This window comes from Anomaloglossus baeobatrachus, chromosome 10, assembly GCF_048569485.1.
Source record: "Anomaloglossus baeobatrachus isolate aAnoBae1 chromosome 10, aAnoBae1.hap1, whole genome shotgun sequence".
In the NCBI taxonomy this organism is placed as follows: Eukaryota; Metazoa; Chordata; class Amphibia; order Anura; family Aromobatidae; genus Anomaloglossus; species Anomaloglossus baeobatrachus.
This window is the reverse complement of record NC_134362.1, coordinates 184,119,601-184,135,008: the sequence shown is the minus strand read 5'-3', so window position 1 is coordinate 184,135,008 and position 15,408 is coordinate 184,119,601. Positions and strand designations below refer to the sequence as shown.

Here is a 15,408-nt window from a genome sequence, read left to right as displayed (position 1 = left end):
AACTGACTGTGGTTTTGGTGTTGTATGCATGAACTGACTGTGGTTCTGGTGCTGCATTCAGGAACTGACTGTGGTTCTGGTACTGCATTCATGAACTGACTGTGGTTCTGGTGCTGCATTCATGAACTGACTGTGGTTCTTGTGCTATAGAAATTTACTGACTGTGGCTTTGGTGCTGTATGCATGAACTGACTGTGGTTCTGGTGCTGCATTTATGAACTGACTGTGGTTCTAGAGCTGCATTCATGTACTGTTGGTGCTTCTGGTGCTGTATGCATGAACTGACTGGCTTGGTGCTGTATGTATGAACTGACTGTGGTTCTGGTGCAGCATTCATGAACTGACTGTGGTTCTGGTGCTGTGTTCACAAACTGACTGTGGTTCTGGTGCTGCATACATGAATTGACTGTGGTTCTGGTGCTGCATTCAAGAACTGACTGTGGTTCTGGTGCTGTGTTCACGAACTGACTGTGGTTCTGCATTCATGAACTGAATGTGGTTCTTGTGCTGCATTCATGAACTGACTGAGGTTGTGGTACTGCATTCATGAACTGACTGTGAGGTTGTGGTACTTTATTAATGAACTGACTGTGGTTCTGGTGCTGCATTCAGGAACTGATTGTGGTTGTGGAACTGCATTCATGAACTGACTGGTTCTCGTGCTGTGTTCATGAACTGACTGTAGTTCTGGTGCTGCATTGACGAACAGACTGTGGTTATTGTGCTGCATACATGTGCTGATCTTGTGCACATGTAGCAATCCTTAACAAACTTTATAGATGTGTAAAAACTTAAAATCCTCAAAAGTTCAAGATGGGATATTATGAGGATTTGCTGAGTTTCTGCTCCAAAAAACTCAGTTCAAGTTAGTGTGTTCACACTAATTTTTCATGGAACAGAAACTCTCCAAATCCTCCTCAAATACTTATAACTTGTTACTGGTGATGGGTTAATGGACTGATGATGGTTCTGGTGATGTATTTGTGTAAAATTTTTGTGGCCCTTGGGATTGGCTCAGTATGGCGATGTGAGTAGAAGCAACTTTGCAAATAATCTTAAACAATGTTTTATACTAAGACATATTATTATTATTATATAACATATATATTATTATAACACATATGTGTTTTCATGGCTACAGAAAACAAACAATACTGCGTGTAGCCAATACCATACATGACTGGTGAATTGGTGTGGCCCCTTATTCTGGAAGATGGCATACATATACGATACAACTGAAATAATTTTTCTTACCGCACAACTTTTTTGGGGAAATCGGGGTCTACGGCAGATACAAAACCAATGTTTTTCTGTTTCTCGTCCTCTTTCACCTTGAACAGGTAGGAAGGCTCGCTGAACTCAGGCGGCTCGTCCACATCCAAGACGTTTATGACAACTTCCGTGGTGGTGCTCTGCCTTTGCTGGTTTGCCACTCGGAGGTCAATGGAGGGGTCGGTGACTTCAATGCTCATTCTGAATTGCTTATTGTTGCTCTCATAGTTCAGAGCCTGAAACAAAAGAGGGGTTTAATGTCTATAGAAAGAGACAACAATGGGCAAAAAGATGGGCAGAAAGGCCATTTCATACCTTCGTCAGAATGATTATCCCTTCATTGGTCTCGGGGTTGCTTTTAATCTTAAACCATTGCTCATATATGCCTTTCATAAAAGTGTACTTGGCGTTTCTGTTCTGTGGTTCATCAATATCGTCTACCGAAATCTTTCCCACCACTTCTCCAACTCTCAGATCCTCGTAGACGTTGAATGTGTACTGTTCTGCGAATTTGGAGACATGAGTGAAATTCATCGTTCTGCAAGTTTATTGGAAGCTTCAAAGGTTTGCGTATATTTTTTTATGGAGAGGACCTTCCTATACATATAGTTACATAGTTACATAGTTACTAAGGTTGAAAAAAGACCTAGGTCCGTCTAGTTCCCCCTTCCTCCACCAGTTCTACACCTGGTCACTAAGTCATTTATAACCAACAATGTTGTGTGTACTGAGGAAATCATCCAGCCCTTTTTTGAAAGCTGTTATAGTATCTGCCATTACTACCTCTTGTGGTAGGGTATTCCACAGTCTGACTGCTCTAACTGTAAAGAACCCTTTCCTATTTAGCTGTTGGAATCGCTTTTCTTCCACTCGCAGTGAATGCCCCCTGGTCCTTAGTACTGTCTTTGGAAGAAATAAGTCATGTGCCAGTCCTTTATATTGACCACACATGTATTTATACATATAAATGAGATCTCCTCTGAGACGTCTTTTTTCTAAGCTAAACATATCTAACTTTTTCAACCTGTCATCATACGGGCGGCCTCCACTCCTTGTAGTAGTCTAGTTGCCTGCCTTTGAACTGACTCTAACTTCTGAATGTCCTTTTTAAAATGTGGAGCCCAAAACTGAATCCCATATTCCAGATGTGGCCTTACAAGTGATTTATAGAGGGGTAACAATACGTTGGGATCACGGGATCTAATCTCTCTTTTTATACACCCTAGAATCTTGTTTGCTTTTGCAGCTGCTGCTTGACATTGAGTGCTGCTGCTCAGCTTATTTGTAATGAGAATACCCAAGTCCTTCTCCTGTTTTGTAGTTCCGAGTTTACTTCCATTTAATGTATACGCAGCTATAGGATTACTCCGTCCTAGGTGCATTACTTTACATTTATCAACATTAAATCTCATTTGCCAAGTATCTGCCCATTCTGACATCTTATCTAGATCTTTTTGTAATATTATACTATCAAGTTCAGTTTTTAATATCCTACATAGTTTGGTGTCATCGGCAAAGACTGACACTTTACTATCAATCCCATCCACAAGGTCATTAATAAAGAGATTAAAAAGAATTGGTCCTAGCACAGATCCCTGCGGCCCACACTGCTGACTATGGCCCATTTAGAGAATGTTCCATTTATGACTACTCTTTGTTTCCTATCTTTTACCACGAGCATTAATGGTCAATCCATGAGGTTGACCACTAAAGTTCAACATTTTTGTTGACACGATCATTAATGGTCAATTCATGAGGCTGACCGCCAAAATTCAACATTTTTTTTGACCTGAGCATTAATGGTCAATACATGAGGTTGACCGCCAAAGTTCAATATTTTTGTTGATATGAGCGTTAATGGTCAATCCATGAGATTGACCACCAAAGTTCAACATTTTTGTTGACAAGAGCACTAATGGTCAATCCATGAGGTTGACCACCAAAGTTCAACATTTTTGCTGACACAAACATTAATGGTCAGTCCATGAGGTTGACCTCCAAAGTTCAACAATTTTGTTGACACAAACATTAATGGTCAATCCATGAGGTTGACCACTAAAGTTCAAAATTTTTGTTGACACGATTATTAATGGTCAATCTATAAGGTTCACCGCCAAAGTTCAACATTTTTGTTGACACAAGCACTAATGCTCAATCCATGAGGTTGACCACCAAAGTTCAACATTTTTTTTAGACCTGAACATTAATGGTCAATACATGAGATTGACCACCAAAGGTCAACATTTTTGTTGACATGAGCATTAATAGTCAATCCATGAGGTTGACCACCAAAGTTCAACATTTTTCTTGACACGAGCAATAATGATCATTCCATAAAGTTGAGCAGCTAAGTTCAACATTTTTGTTGACATGACCATTAATGGTCAATCCATGAGGTAACCACCAAAGTTCAACATTTTGGTCAATCTATGAGATTGACCACCAAAGTTCAACATTTTTCTTGACACGAGCAATAATGATCAGTCCATGAGGTTGACCACCAAAGGTCAACATTTTTGTTGAATTTGTGCCTTCGTTTGTGAAGCAAATTATCTATTTTCTGGGACCCTAAGATGACACTTACTCTTCGTAAAAGTCGGAAAGTTGTCATTGATGTCACTCAAGTGGATGATGACCGTTGCTGAGCTCGAAAATCCACCACTTAGTCCTGGAGAATCCTTGGCTTGGACAATAACTTCATAACTGGCTTTCGTCTCTCTGTCCAAGTAGGAACTCAGCGTAAATATTTCACCTATGGAAAATACATAAAAAGATGCAATGTGATATCATGGGAGTGGAAGAACCAACCTGTGCCCCCCTACTTCAGCCCAGTGCCAATCATTGGACACTCTAGCCCAAAGCTGCCACTGCTTCATTCTTGGTAGAGATCCCCATATTCATAAAGCAATACACCATCATTTTATAGGATGAGAGTTTCCCTTTAACCATTGACTTACCAGTGATTTCATGGATCTTGAAGTGTTCGTATCCTTTAAGGATTTTGTATGTTACTTTAGCATGCCCTGCCACCGTGGGATCGTCGGGATCTACTGCATTGACCTTAGTCACCAAGATATCTAAGTAAACAGAAAAAACATTGTACATGCTACATCATCAGTTTATTGGGGCAGCTATTGTCTTCCAGAGAAAAAAGGAACGGGAATGTGAAAGTTCAAATTGCCTACATTTTCTTTGTCCTGCCATACAGTAGTGTAAAGTGAGATTAAAGATTCTCCAATTCTATACATGATGGGCCATTGATAGGTGCAAAAGCTTCACAATATATCTTTTTCCAATATTTGACCCTCCAGCACACGTTAGATCATTGTCCTATCCCTCTAGAATCAATGGATTTGGTCAATTTTGATTTAAGGTATAGGTGATAAAGGTACAATCATTGTACGTCTGACTGATCCTATTAATAAATGGACCAAAGACCCCTGTGTGAATGGAGTGGTGTTGATAATGTGCGGCCACCATTCCTATAAACAATGAATGGAGTAGAGGTCGCACATGCTCACTACCGTTCCAGTCACATGGAGTACGTTGTGATCTGCATTCTCTTGATGGTCAGAGATGCGGCTCTTGGGCCCTTAGTGACCCTTTAAGGTTTTTGGCCAGCTTATTTTTGACCATATAAAAGGTGTACGTTTTGGGTGGATCTTGAGGGTCAGTCATAGGTTACTTCTGACTCCTGTAGACCAACCTGAGAGTGCAGAATGTAAACCTTCATGGTACTAAGCCACCAATAACTTTACCAATAACCACTCCAATAGTTAGGCATCGTAAGACGGTATTATTTGACTTTGTGTGGCGACATAAACATTCTCTAAAACCATCTTTATGTATCTAGGTTTATTTACATATTTTTGGGTCCATCTTGACCTTCTTCTAGGGTTCACACCTTTAAAAAAATTAGGGAATATAAGACGTACCTGTTGCAGACATCTCCGGGACTGAGGCATTATAGGACTCTTGAGTAAAAATGGGGGCATTGTCATTAATGTCAATGAGTCTGATTGAAAACATCTCAGGAGGCTCCAGCGTTTTCTTGGAGATGGTATCAACGAGCAGAGCCGTCAGGTTGTACTGTGCCCTCTCCTCACGATCCAACTTCTCGTAGCCGTAGATGTCTCCTGTATCCTCTTTTACTTTAAAGAGGGTGTTCGCGTACTCTCCCTGTAGTATATACTCTGCATTCTGGCGTAACTTAGTGGATTTAAGCTAAAAATACAAAAAGGAGTGCTTTAGTATTGCTCAAACGTTCCGACATCTCAATGGTCCTTGAGGAGGCCACCTACACTTCCATTGAAAGCCATGGTTTACAAATGGGCAGGTTTGACAAAGCTCGAGTCTAGCCAAGGCAATGTCTTGATATTCCACCCATGTTATTGGGGCCTATTGTGGCATAATAGTGGGTTAACTGGTGACTGATGACCCCCATGACCGTCAACCATCCTCTTACCGTTCCTATCATATATGGAATATTGGTCTGCTCTTCAAGAGTACTGATCTGATTCCACACCCAGTGCCTCTTCACTCGGCGCTTAGTTTCGCCGTCTTGCACCTCTTCATGGGCACACAGGACCACGTGATAGCATATGTTGATGATGACCAGCAGATGAAGCGAAAGCAACTTCATCGTTGCTGGATTTCCAGCGGTCTGTAAATGAGAACCAAGGATTATTTTTATATATATATTGCCCAGAAGCTCAAGATGAGAAATATTAACATCTACTGTATACCTGTTTTGTTCTCTGTTATCAGCCATTTCAATTTGGTGTAAGATGACTGCCTAACTAATTTGACATAATATGTAATTACTTTGGACAAGACCCTCTAAACTAAGATTGACGCCAAACCAGAGTCCCTAAATTCATATACAGTCATGGCTAAAAGTTTTGGCACTCTTGAAACGTATTACAATTACGCATGTTTTGTTATACTTATGTTTATTTCCTTTATGTGTATTGTAACAACACAAAAAAAAACATAGAAAAAAAAGCAAATTGGACATAATTTCACATAAAACCCACAAAATACGCCTGCAAAATTGTTGGCACCTTTCCAAATTTGTGCATAAACAACTTTGTTTTCAACATGTGATGCTCGTTTAAACTCAACTATGGCATATAAGAGGTGTGGGCAATATGAAAATCACACCTGAAACCAGATGAAAAGGGGAGAAGGTGACTCAATCTTTGCATTTTGTGTCTGTGTGTGCCACACTAACTATGGAGAGCAGAAAGAGAAGAAAAGCTGAGAACTAAAATTGTTGAATAATATTAACAATGCCTAAATTACAAGTCCAACTCCAGAGATCTTGATGTTCCTTTGTCCATAGTGCACGACATAGTCAAGAAGTTTACAACCCATGGCACTATAGCTAATATCTCTGAATGTGGATGGCAGAGAAAAATTGATGAAATATTATAAGGCAGGATAGTCCGGAAGGCGGATAAGCCCCAAACAAGTTTCAAAGAAAAGCCATCCTGCAGATCAGTGACATCAGTGTCAGCGCGAACTATCTGTCCACATCCGAATGAAATTAATTATTATGGAGGAGACCCAGGAGGACCCCACTGCTGACACTGAGACATAAAAAAGCCAAAATGTATATGAGTAACCAGAATCCTTCTAGGAAAGTGTCTTGTGGATAGACGAGACCAAGATAAAGCTTTTTGGTAAAGTGCATCATTCTACTATTTAGCGGAAACAGAACGACACCTACAAAGTAAAGAGCACAGCACCCACAGTCACATATGGTGGAGGTTCAAAGATGTTTTGGGGTTGTTTTGCTGCCTCCGGCACTGCGGGCCTTGTCTGTGTGCAAGACATCATGAAATCTGAAGATTACCAAAGGATTTTGGGTGGCAATGTAATGCCCAGTATCAGAAAGCTGAGTCTGTGTCCTAGGTCATGGGTCTTCCAGCAGGACAATGACCCCAAACACTTCAAGAAGCCTCCAGAAATGGATAGAATCAAAATGCTGGAGAGTTCTGAAGTGGTAGCAATGAGTCCGGATCTAAATCCCATTGACACCTGTGGAGAGATCTTAAAAGTGCTGTTGGGAGAAAAGAAGAGAAGAGAAGATGCCTTCAAATAGGAGAGACCTGGGGACTTAATTCCAGTTAGGAGGTTACAGGATTTCAAGGATGACAACATTATTGACCATGATTGTAGGTGCTATAACTGATCACATTAACTCATATAGATATCATACATGATCCTCAAAACTGATACCGGTAGACACCAGACCCCTTAAACTAACAGAGACGTACGACCAGACCTCCAAAATTAATACAGAAAGCAGAACAGAGACCCTAAACTAATACAGACACCAGACAGGACCACAAGTGATATCGACATTATACCACAACCCTACAACTAATGGGATGCTTGTCCAGACTCCCAAAAATAATATTGATGGCAGATTACGCCTCCTAAACTAATACATCACTCCTACTACACTGGGAATAGACATAGCTGAGAGTGGAGAGCCGCTTCACTCATCAACAAACTTGTGTGAGGGCATCATGAGGTATGTAAACACTGTGCAGGCATTATTGTGTATGGGAGCTCTAGAGGCATCTTAATGTGTAGGGGGCACTGGCATAACTGGGATTGGGACTGTAGGGCATCATAATGTGCATGGGAGCATCGTGTGTGGGCACTTTATGGACATTTTGATGCGTGGCAGCTCTAGAGGCATCATAATGTTCATTGGGCCTAAAAATGTGTGTGTGGGACCAGGGTATTATAATGTGTGGGGGAGTATTGTTGGGGTATAAATGTGTGTTGGCCACACTATGGGCATCATACTGCGTAAGGGGCACTGTGAGGGCATTATACTGTGGGAGGGGCACTCTGAGGGTATTATACTGTGTGAATGGTACTCTGAGGGCATCATACTGTGTGTGGGCACTCTGAGGGCATTATACTGTGTGAGGGACACTCTGAGGGTATTATACTGTGTGAGGGGCACTCTGAAGGCATCATACTGTGTGAGGGGCACCCTGAGGGCATTATCCTGTGTGAGTGGGACTCTGAGGGCATTTTACTGTGTGAGAGACACTCTGAGGGCATTATACAGTATGAGGAGCACTCTGTGGGCATTATACTGTGGGAGGGGCACTCTGAGGGCATTATACTGTGGGAGGGGCACTCTAATGGCATTATACTGTGTGAGGGGCACTCTGAGGGGATTATACTGTGGGAGGGGCACTCTGAGGGCATTATACTGTGTTAGGGACACTATCCTGTGTAAGGGGTACTGAGTTGGCATTATACTGTGTGAGAGGCACTCTGAGGGCATTATACTGTGTGAGAGGCACTCTGAGGGCATTATATTGTGGAAGGGACACTCTGAGGATATTATACTGTGGGAGGGGCACACTGAGGGAATTATACTGTGTAAAGGGCATTCTGAGAGCAATATACTGTGTAAAGGGCATTCTGAGAGCAATATACTGTTTGTGGGGCTTCTGAGGGCATTATACTGTGTGAGGGTCACTCTGAGGGTATTATACTGTGTTAGGGACACTATACTGTGTGACGGGGCACTGAGGAGGCATTTATACTGTTTGAGGGGGCACTGAGGAGGCAATATAATGTGTGAGGGGCACTATACTGTGTGATGGGGCACTGAGGAGGCATTATACTGTGTGAGGGGGGCACTGAGGAGGCATTATACTGTGTGAGGGGCACTATACTGTGTGATGGGGCACTGAGGAGGCATTATACTGTTTGAGGGGGCACTGAGGAGGCATTATACTGTGTGAGGGGCACTATACTGTGTGATGGGGCACTGAGGAGGCATTATACTGTGTGAGGGGGCACTGAGGAGGCATTATACTGTGGGAGGGGCACTCTGAGGGCATCGTACTGTGTAAGGAGTACTCTGAGGGTATTGTACTGTGTGAGGGGCACTCTGAGGGCATTATACTGTTTGTGGGGCTTCTGAGGGCATTGTACTGTGTGAGGGGCACTCTGAGGGCATTACACTGTGTAATAAGAACAGTGAAGGAATCTTAATATGTGTAGGGAAAAATGGATGAGCACTGGGGGAATAATACTGTGTTGGGGGGCTGTGGGGGTATCATATGATGTATGTAAAGGGGCAATGTGGGGACATCAATGTGTGTTTTTGGCTTTTTGGGGCTTCATACAATGACAAGCAAAAGGGTAACAATGTTTTGAACATTGACGTTTAGTAGAGGTCATCATTATGAAACGACTCTGCCATTGAGGATCCTGGGGAAGCTGGATGGGGAAGTGGAGAGGACCCAATTTTGGGGAAAATGTTGTAGCATAGAGATCTGTTGTGAGCGCACAGAGTAGAATTGATTTACCTTTGTGATAAATCCCCGCTGAGTATTTACAAAAAATAATAGCGGAGGCGGCCATGAAATTTTTGTTGAAAGACATTTCATTTACAATTCCCGGCGGAAGCTATTACGCCGAATAAACCCGACTCGTTCGTAATAAACCCATCTTCATAAAACGGAAAGTATTGGCTTCTAGATTTTTCCATGCAAGGTTAATGGAAGGTTAAACAAGCTCTAATATTGACCGCTTATTGCAGTCAATGGGAAAAAATTGGCGGAGACAGACAGTGCGGTTTTATTAGTCGCCCGGAGTAACCAGGCAATTAATAAATCTGCCATTTCCGAGAGGTGAGATCTGGGATTTTCCATTTATAAAATGCTAGAAAAAGCTGATTTATTTATTTATTTATTTTTTTCTCTTTTTTTTTTTCATTCCGTTTCTCAGGATTTCTTCAATTTCCCGGGAGTATTTTACAGAAAATAAAGATAATATTTGTGATATTTATTCAGTCTGGCGGTAATCCTTTTTTTTTTTTTCTCCCTTCCCTGAGCATATTTATAAGATGTGATTTTTCTGGTATTTTATTATTTAATTATTTCTGAGAATTTTAGCGAGGAGGAATGTTATTAATATTCTGAACAGAGAGAAAATTATATGGTATAAAATACGGGATTATCTAGAGCGATAGTTTTACCGTTATAATGGGAGGTTCGCTTAATAAACTTTGGAAGGGAGTCTTTGCAGTTCAGGCATTTTGAAATAGTAAAGAAGCCCATCCAGTTATTTTGTATTGGTAAGAAGTCTTTACAGTTCAGGCGTTTACCCTATTTGAAATAGTAAAGAAGTGTCATGGGAATCATGGGTAACTGAAGCAGGGGCACATAGACTGGCCCTCATACTAGGGACCTAGTGCTGTCCCTTATCAAAGAGGTAGGCTCAATGGTAGCAAGGTCTGGACTGCCAGCATGATCCTAACTCCTGCCTGAACTATGGTCTAACTCCCTCTCTTCCCTATCCCTGAGGAGGGCCGGGACTGAAGTAATAAATCCCACAAATAACGCAGGGATACCGAGCCTGGCCCTCAGACTAGGGACCCTGTGCTGTCCCTTATCCCAGAGGTATGCTCAATGGTAGCGAGGTCTGGGCCATCAGCATGACCCTAACTTCTGTCCGAACCTTGCTGTAACACCCCTTCTCCCTCACCCTCGGGGAGGGCTTGGACTGAAGTAACATACCCCACAAATAACGCAGGGACACCGAACCTGGCCCTCGGACTTGGGATCCTGTGCTGTCCCTTATCCAAGAGGTAGGCTCAATGGTAGCGAGGTCTGGACCAACAGCGTGACCCTAACTCCTGTGCACACCCTGCTGTAACATCCCTTCTCCCCCACCCTTGGGGAGGGCTTGGACTGAAGTAACATACCCCACTAATAACACAGGGGCACCTAGACTGGCCTTCAGACTAGGGACCCTGTGCTGTCCCTTATGCCAGAGGTACGCTCAAAGGTAGTGAGGTCTGGACCGCCAGCGTGACCCTAACTCCTGTCCAAACCCTGCTGTGCAACCCTTCTCCCCACACCCTTGGGGAGGGCTGGGACTGAAGTAACATACCCCACTAATAACACAGGGGCACCTAGACTGGCCTTCAGACTAGGGACCCTGTGCTGTCCCTTATGCCAGAGGTACGCTCAAAGGTAGTGAGGTCTGGACCGCCAGCGTGACCCTAACTCCTGTCCAAACCCTGCTGTGCAACCCTTCTCCCCACACCCTTGGGGAGGGCTGGGACTGAAGTAACATACCCCACTAATAACACAGGGGCACGTAGATTGGCCCTCAGACTGGGGACCTTGTGTTCCTTATTCCAGTGGTACGCTCAAAGGTAGTGAGGTCTGGACCACTAGCATGACCCTAACTCCTTTCACAACCCTGGTCTAACACTTCCCTCTCCCCCACCCCTGGGGAGGGTCAGGACTGAAGTAATAAACCCCACAAATAACGTACACAGGGGAGAACCAAAACACATACACACTGCAATCAGACCCAGGGGAGAGACAAAACATGCACACAAGAAAATAACATACAGGGAGGAAATAAACTGACAACAGGGATATTTCCAAATCCCACAAGATCAAACAACAGATCACCAGAAACTAGGTTACATGGTAAAGACCGGTATCGCTGGAGAAACACTGGAGCTATGTTCGGCAATGAAGAACTGGATCCAGCCCCTTACAAAGGGTGGAGGCGGCTGTGAGTGGTCATTAGCAACCAGAGCTCCTAGCAGCAGTTTACAAGCCAGCAGGAATTAACTCCTGCTGGACCGAAGAGCAGTGAACATGAAACAGCTGACGCCCGGCTCAGGCGGAACAACTAAGAGACATCAGGTTGCCTGTCAGACCCTGCAGTGTGAACAGAATCCGAAGCAAGTGTAGAACAGAACACCACATGACACTAAAGCCCATAAAGTTTATGTGTGGCTTTATCTTGCACTGGAAAGAAGTCTTTGCAGTTAAAGAGGTTGTTCACCATTGCCCCCCCCCTTTTTTTTTTTTTTTTTTTACTTAAATGCATATATTTGGGACTAAAAATGAAGATTAGTTCAAAATTTTGCAACAATTGGCTTTTACGGGCTTTTACAGTTAATTCATTCTGCAGCCAGTAATTGAAACAGAGGCCATAGAAGGCAAACAATGCAAAATCTAATATATAAAGCTGAATGTGTGTATGTCCAGGATTGGCATCTGCACCGTCGCAGCTACAACCACAAACCTTTGCACACTCACACGTCTGGACCCCGAGAGCGTCATAGGCTATGTTTTGAGGGGATTTTAACCCCGCGCTTTACAGTTATTCACCAAAAAACCTGCCTCCATTAAAGTGAATGGAGCTGGGAGCCACAGTGCAGCCAGAACTTCAGAAGAATGCGCAGCCACACCATTATATGGAATGTTAGCGTGTCACAATGCAGCCAGGGAAAGAGACAGACACAGACAGGGAAAGAGGCAGGCACAGACAGGGTAAGAGGCAGACACAGACAGGGTAAGAGGCAGACACAGACAGGGTAAGAAATAGACATAGACAGGGTAAGAGACAGACACAGACAAAGAGACAGACTGAGAGGGAAAGAGAGAGACAGGTTAAGAGACAGACACAGGTAAAGAGACAGACACAGACAAAGAGACAGAGACAGACACAGGGAAATAGACAGACAGGGAAAGAGAGGGAAAGAGACAGACAGGGTAAGAGACAGACAAAGACAGGTAAAGAGACAGACAAAGAGAGAGACACAGGGAAAGAGACAGAGGGAAAGAGGGAAAGAGAGACAGGGAAAGAGAGGGAAAAAGACAGACAGGGAAAGAGACAGACAGGGAAAGTGACAGAGATAGATAGACAGGGAAAGAGATAGATAGACAGACAGGGAAATAGACAGAGACAGTCAGAGACAGACAGGGAAAGAGATAGACAGACAGGGAGAGAGATTGAGACAGACGGAGAAAGAGACAGCGACAGTCAGAGACAGACATGGAATTAGAGAGAGACAGAGAGATATATACAGAGGGGGAGACAGACATAATTACATTTCTATCTATTTGTTTTGTGGTTTTTGTGTGCACAATACATTTTTGTTAATACATTCTATTTTGTTAACAGCAGTTATTAACCCGGGCTAAGCCGAGTAGTACAGCTAGTTCTTAATAAAACTCAATTGCAAAAATAATTCTTAGCTCAAAATACGTGCGTTAATGTATCAAAAAAGTCCCCAAAAGGTGGTGAAACTTTTTAAAGGGAATCTGTCAGCAGGCTTTTCCTATGTAATATGAGAGCAGGATGGTTTGGGGAACAGAGACCTTAATTCCAGCGGTGTCACTTACTAGACTGTGTTTTGCTGTTTCAATACAGTGTTTTATCAGCAGAAGATTATCATTACAGGACTAGTCCAACCATGTCCTCACCACTGACAAGCAGTACTCTGTCGCTATACAATGTATACAGAAAGCTGTAGTGTTGGTGGAGGTAACAACTGATCTCTGTCAGATCTGCAACAGAGAAAATTGTTGATTCTATCATAACTGTTGCACCCAGTAAACTAAGTGATTCATTGCTGGAATCAGGTTTTCTGCCTCTACCTCATTCTGCTGTCAGATTACACAGCACCAATCTGTTGACAGATTTCCTTTAAGTAGTGTCACTATATCTGCCAGTGGAAAGGAGTCTTTACAGTTCAGTACTGTGACTATTTCTGCCATGGGAAAAGGATCTATACCCCTCAATGTGTGACTACATCCAGTGCCAAACTGGGTCTGCAGAGGCCCACCTGTTGACTCTGGGGTCCCATTGATCAACTACATGCAAATATTACACTCATAAATATACCTATGCGTCTATATAATAATATACTGGCTAGTTTGTAAAATTAATGATGAGACGCTTCATTTGTCTGTACATAGTGAAACAAGAGTATTGTGCCACCTATTGATCATGTTTAGGGGGCCCACCAGAGGATTCTCCAGCTTTCCGGTGGGCCAGTCCGAGCATGACTACATCCACATTGGAAATTGAGTTTTCACACTGCATGAATATTAGTATATCTGGCATTGGGAAGGGGTTTTCACAGTTCAGGAGCATTATTATATCTGAAGAGTCTTTACACTCCAGTAGTATGTGTCGCACAGAGTTTTGCACTTTGCCGACTGTCATGCGCTGTTCAGATTGCAGGTTCTGACTCTCCTGACTCAGAAATTTCTATTGTCTGTGATCAACTCAGGCAGACTCAGGCGTCGACCTGCTGTGTGCTGATGCATAGGCAGACTAGCAAAAGTTAATCTCTGCTTGTCTGCTTGCTCCTTTGATCACATGTTGTGGAAAGACCTATCGTATCTGCTCCCCTCCTATTTATGCTGGTGGAATACTTCCACCCATAGAAGCTATAGTTTGTCTATGTTGGTTTGTGAGGTGTGGTATACCAGCCTTACTAGAGAAAGTTGTGCTAATTGCTTGGTGCTATTGTGGAGTTGACCCCTGTTGTTTTGTAGCTTCCTTCCTGCTCTTATTTACCTCCTGACACTTTTATTGTCTTTACCTTTGTGTGTGCTGTGTGAAAGTTTTGGTTTTCCCTTGTCTGTCTTTTTCTGTGGGTTTTATCACACTCCTGTCCTGTCCCTCCCTAGGGGGAGGGGTAATCAGATCAGGACTGGTCATTAGCAGAGCCAGGAAGGAGACTCAGGCATCACCACCATCATGAGTATCCCTGAGATTAGGGATAGCATAGGGGCCCCCTAACTTGAGGGCCAGTCTAGGAGCCCTCGCTATCCCATACTCATTATGACAGTATGAGGGGAGGGGGAATCAGATCAGGACTAGTCATTAGCAGAGCTAGAAAGGAGATTCAGGCATCTCCACCATCAGGAGTATGCCTGAGATTAGGGATAGCATAGCACCCCTTAACTCGAGGGTCAGTCTAGAAGCCCTCGCTATCCCATACTCGTTATGACAGTATGAGGTGAGGGGGAATCAGAACAGGACTGAATGGTCAGGAGTAGGGCTAGGAAGGAGACTCAGGCATCTCCACCATCAAGAGTATCCCTGAGGTTAGGAATAACATAGGGCCTCCTTACTTGAGGGACCATCGTGACAGTATGATATAATTCCTATTGCAAACAAGTATTTTCCTTTTACTAGGGTGATTATATATGTCATTGGAAAGGAGTCTTTGCAGTACAGTAGTGTGACTATAAAAAAAAGGGCAGTTAAAGGGGAAATTCAATGAAAATTCAAAATTACTATAGAAGCAAACTCAGCCACTTTTGA

At 43.1% G+C, this 15,408-nt stretch overlaps 1 protein-coding gene and 1 long non-coding RNA gene across 4 annotated transcripts in view; one reads left to right on the top strand and one right to left on the bottom strand.

The window, feature by feature from the left end:
* The window catches only part of LOC142254683 (uncharacterized), a 183,926-nt gene that overhangs the window by 20,190 nt on the left and 148,328 nt on the right, over positions 1-15,408 (top strand). The window lies entirely within an intron of this gene.
* Positions 1-15,408, bottom strand: part of CDH5 (cadherin 5) — a 149,682-nt gene that overhangs the window by 10,953 nt on the left and 123,321 nt on the right. For both annotated transcript variants that reach the window (XM_075325874.1, XM_075325873.1), the window contains exons 2-7: positions 5,738-5,935; positions 5,208-5,496; positions 4,230-4,349; positions 3,857-4,024; positions 1,588-1,775; positions 1,255-1,508 (exon numbers count right to left, since the gene is read on the bottom strand). In XM_075325874.1, the coding sequence (XP_075181989.1) occupies positions 1,255-1,508; positions 1,588-1,775; positions 3,857-4,024; positions 4,230-4,349; positions 5,208-5,496; positions 5,738-5,914 (1,196 nt within the window). In that variant the 5' untranslated portion in view covers positions 5,915-5,935. The remainder of the gene's footprint in view (positions 1-1,254; positions 1,509-1,587; positions 1,776-3,856; positions 4,025-4,229; positions 4,350-5,207; positions 5,497-5,737; positions 5,936-15,408) is intronic.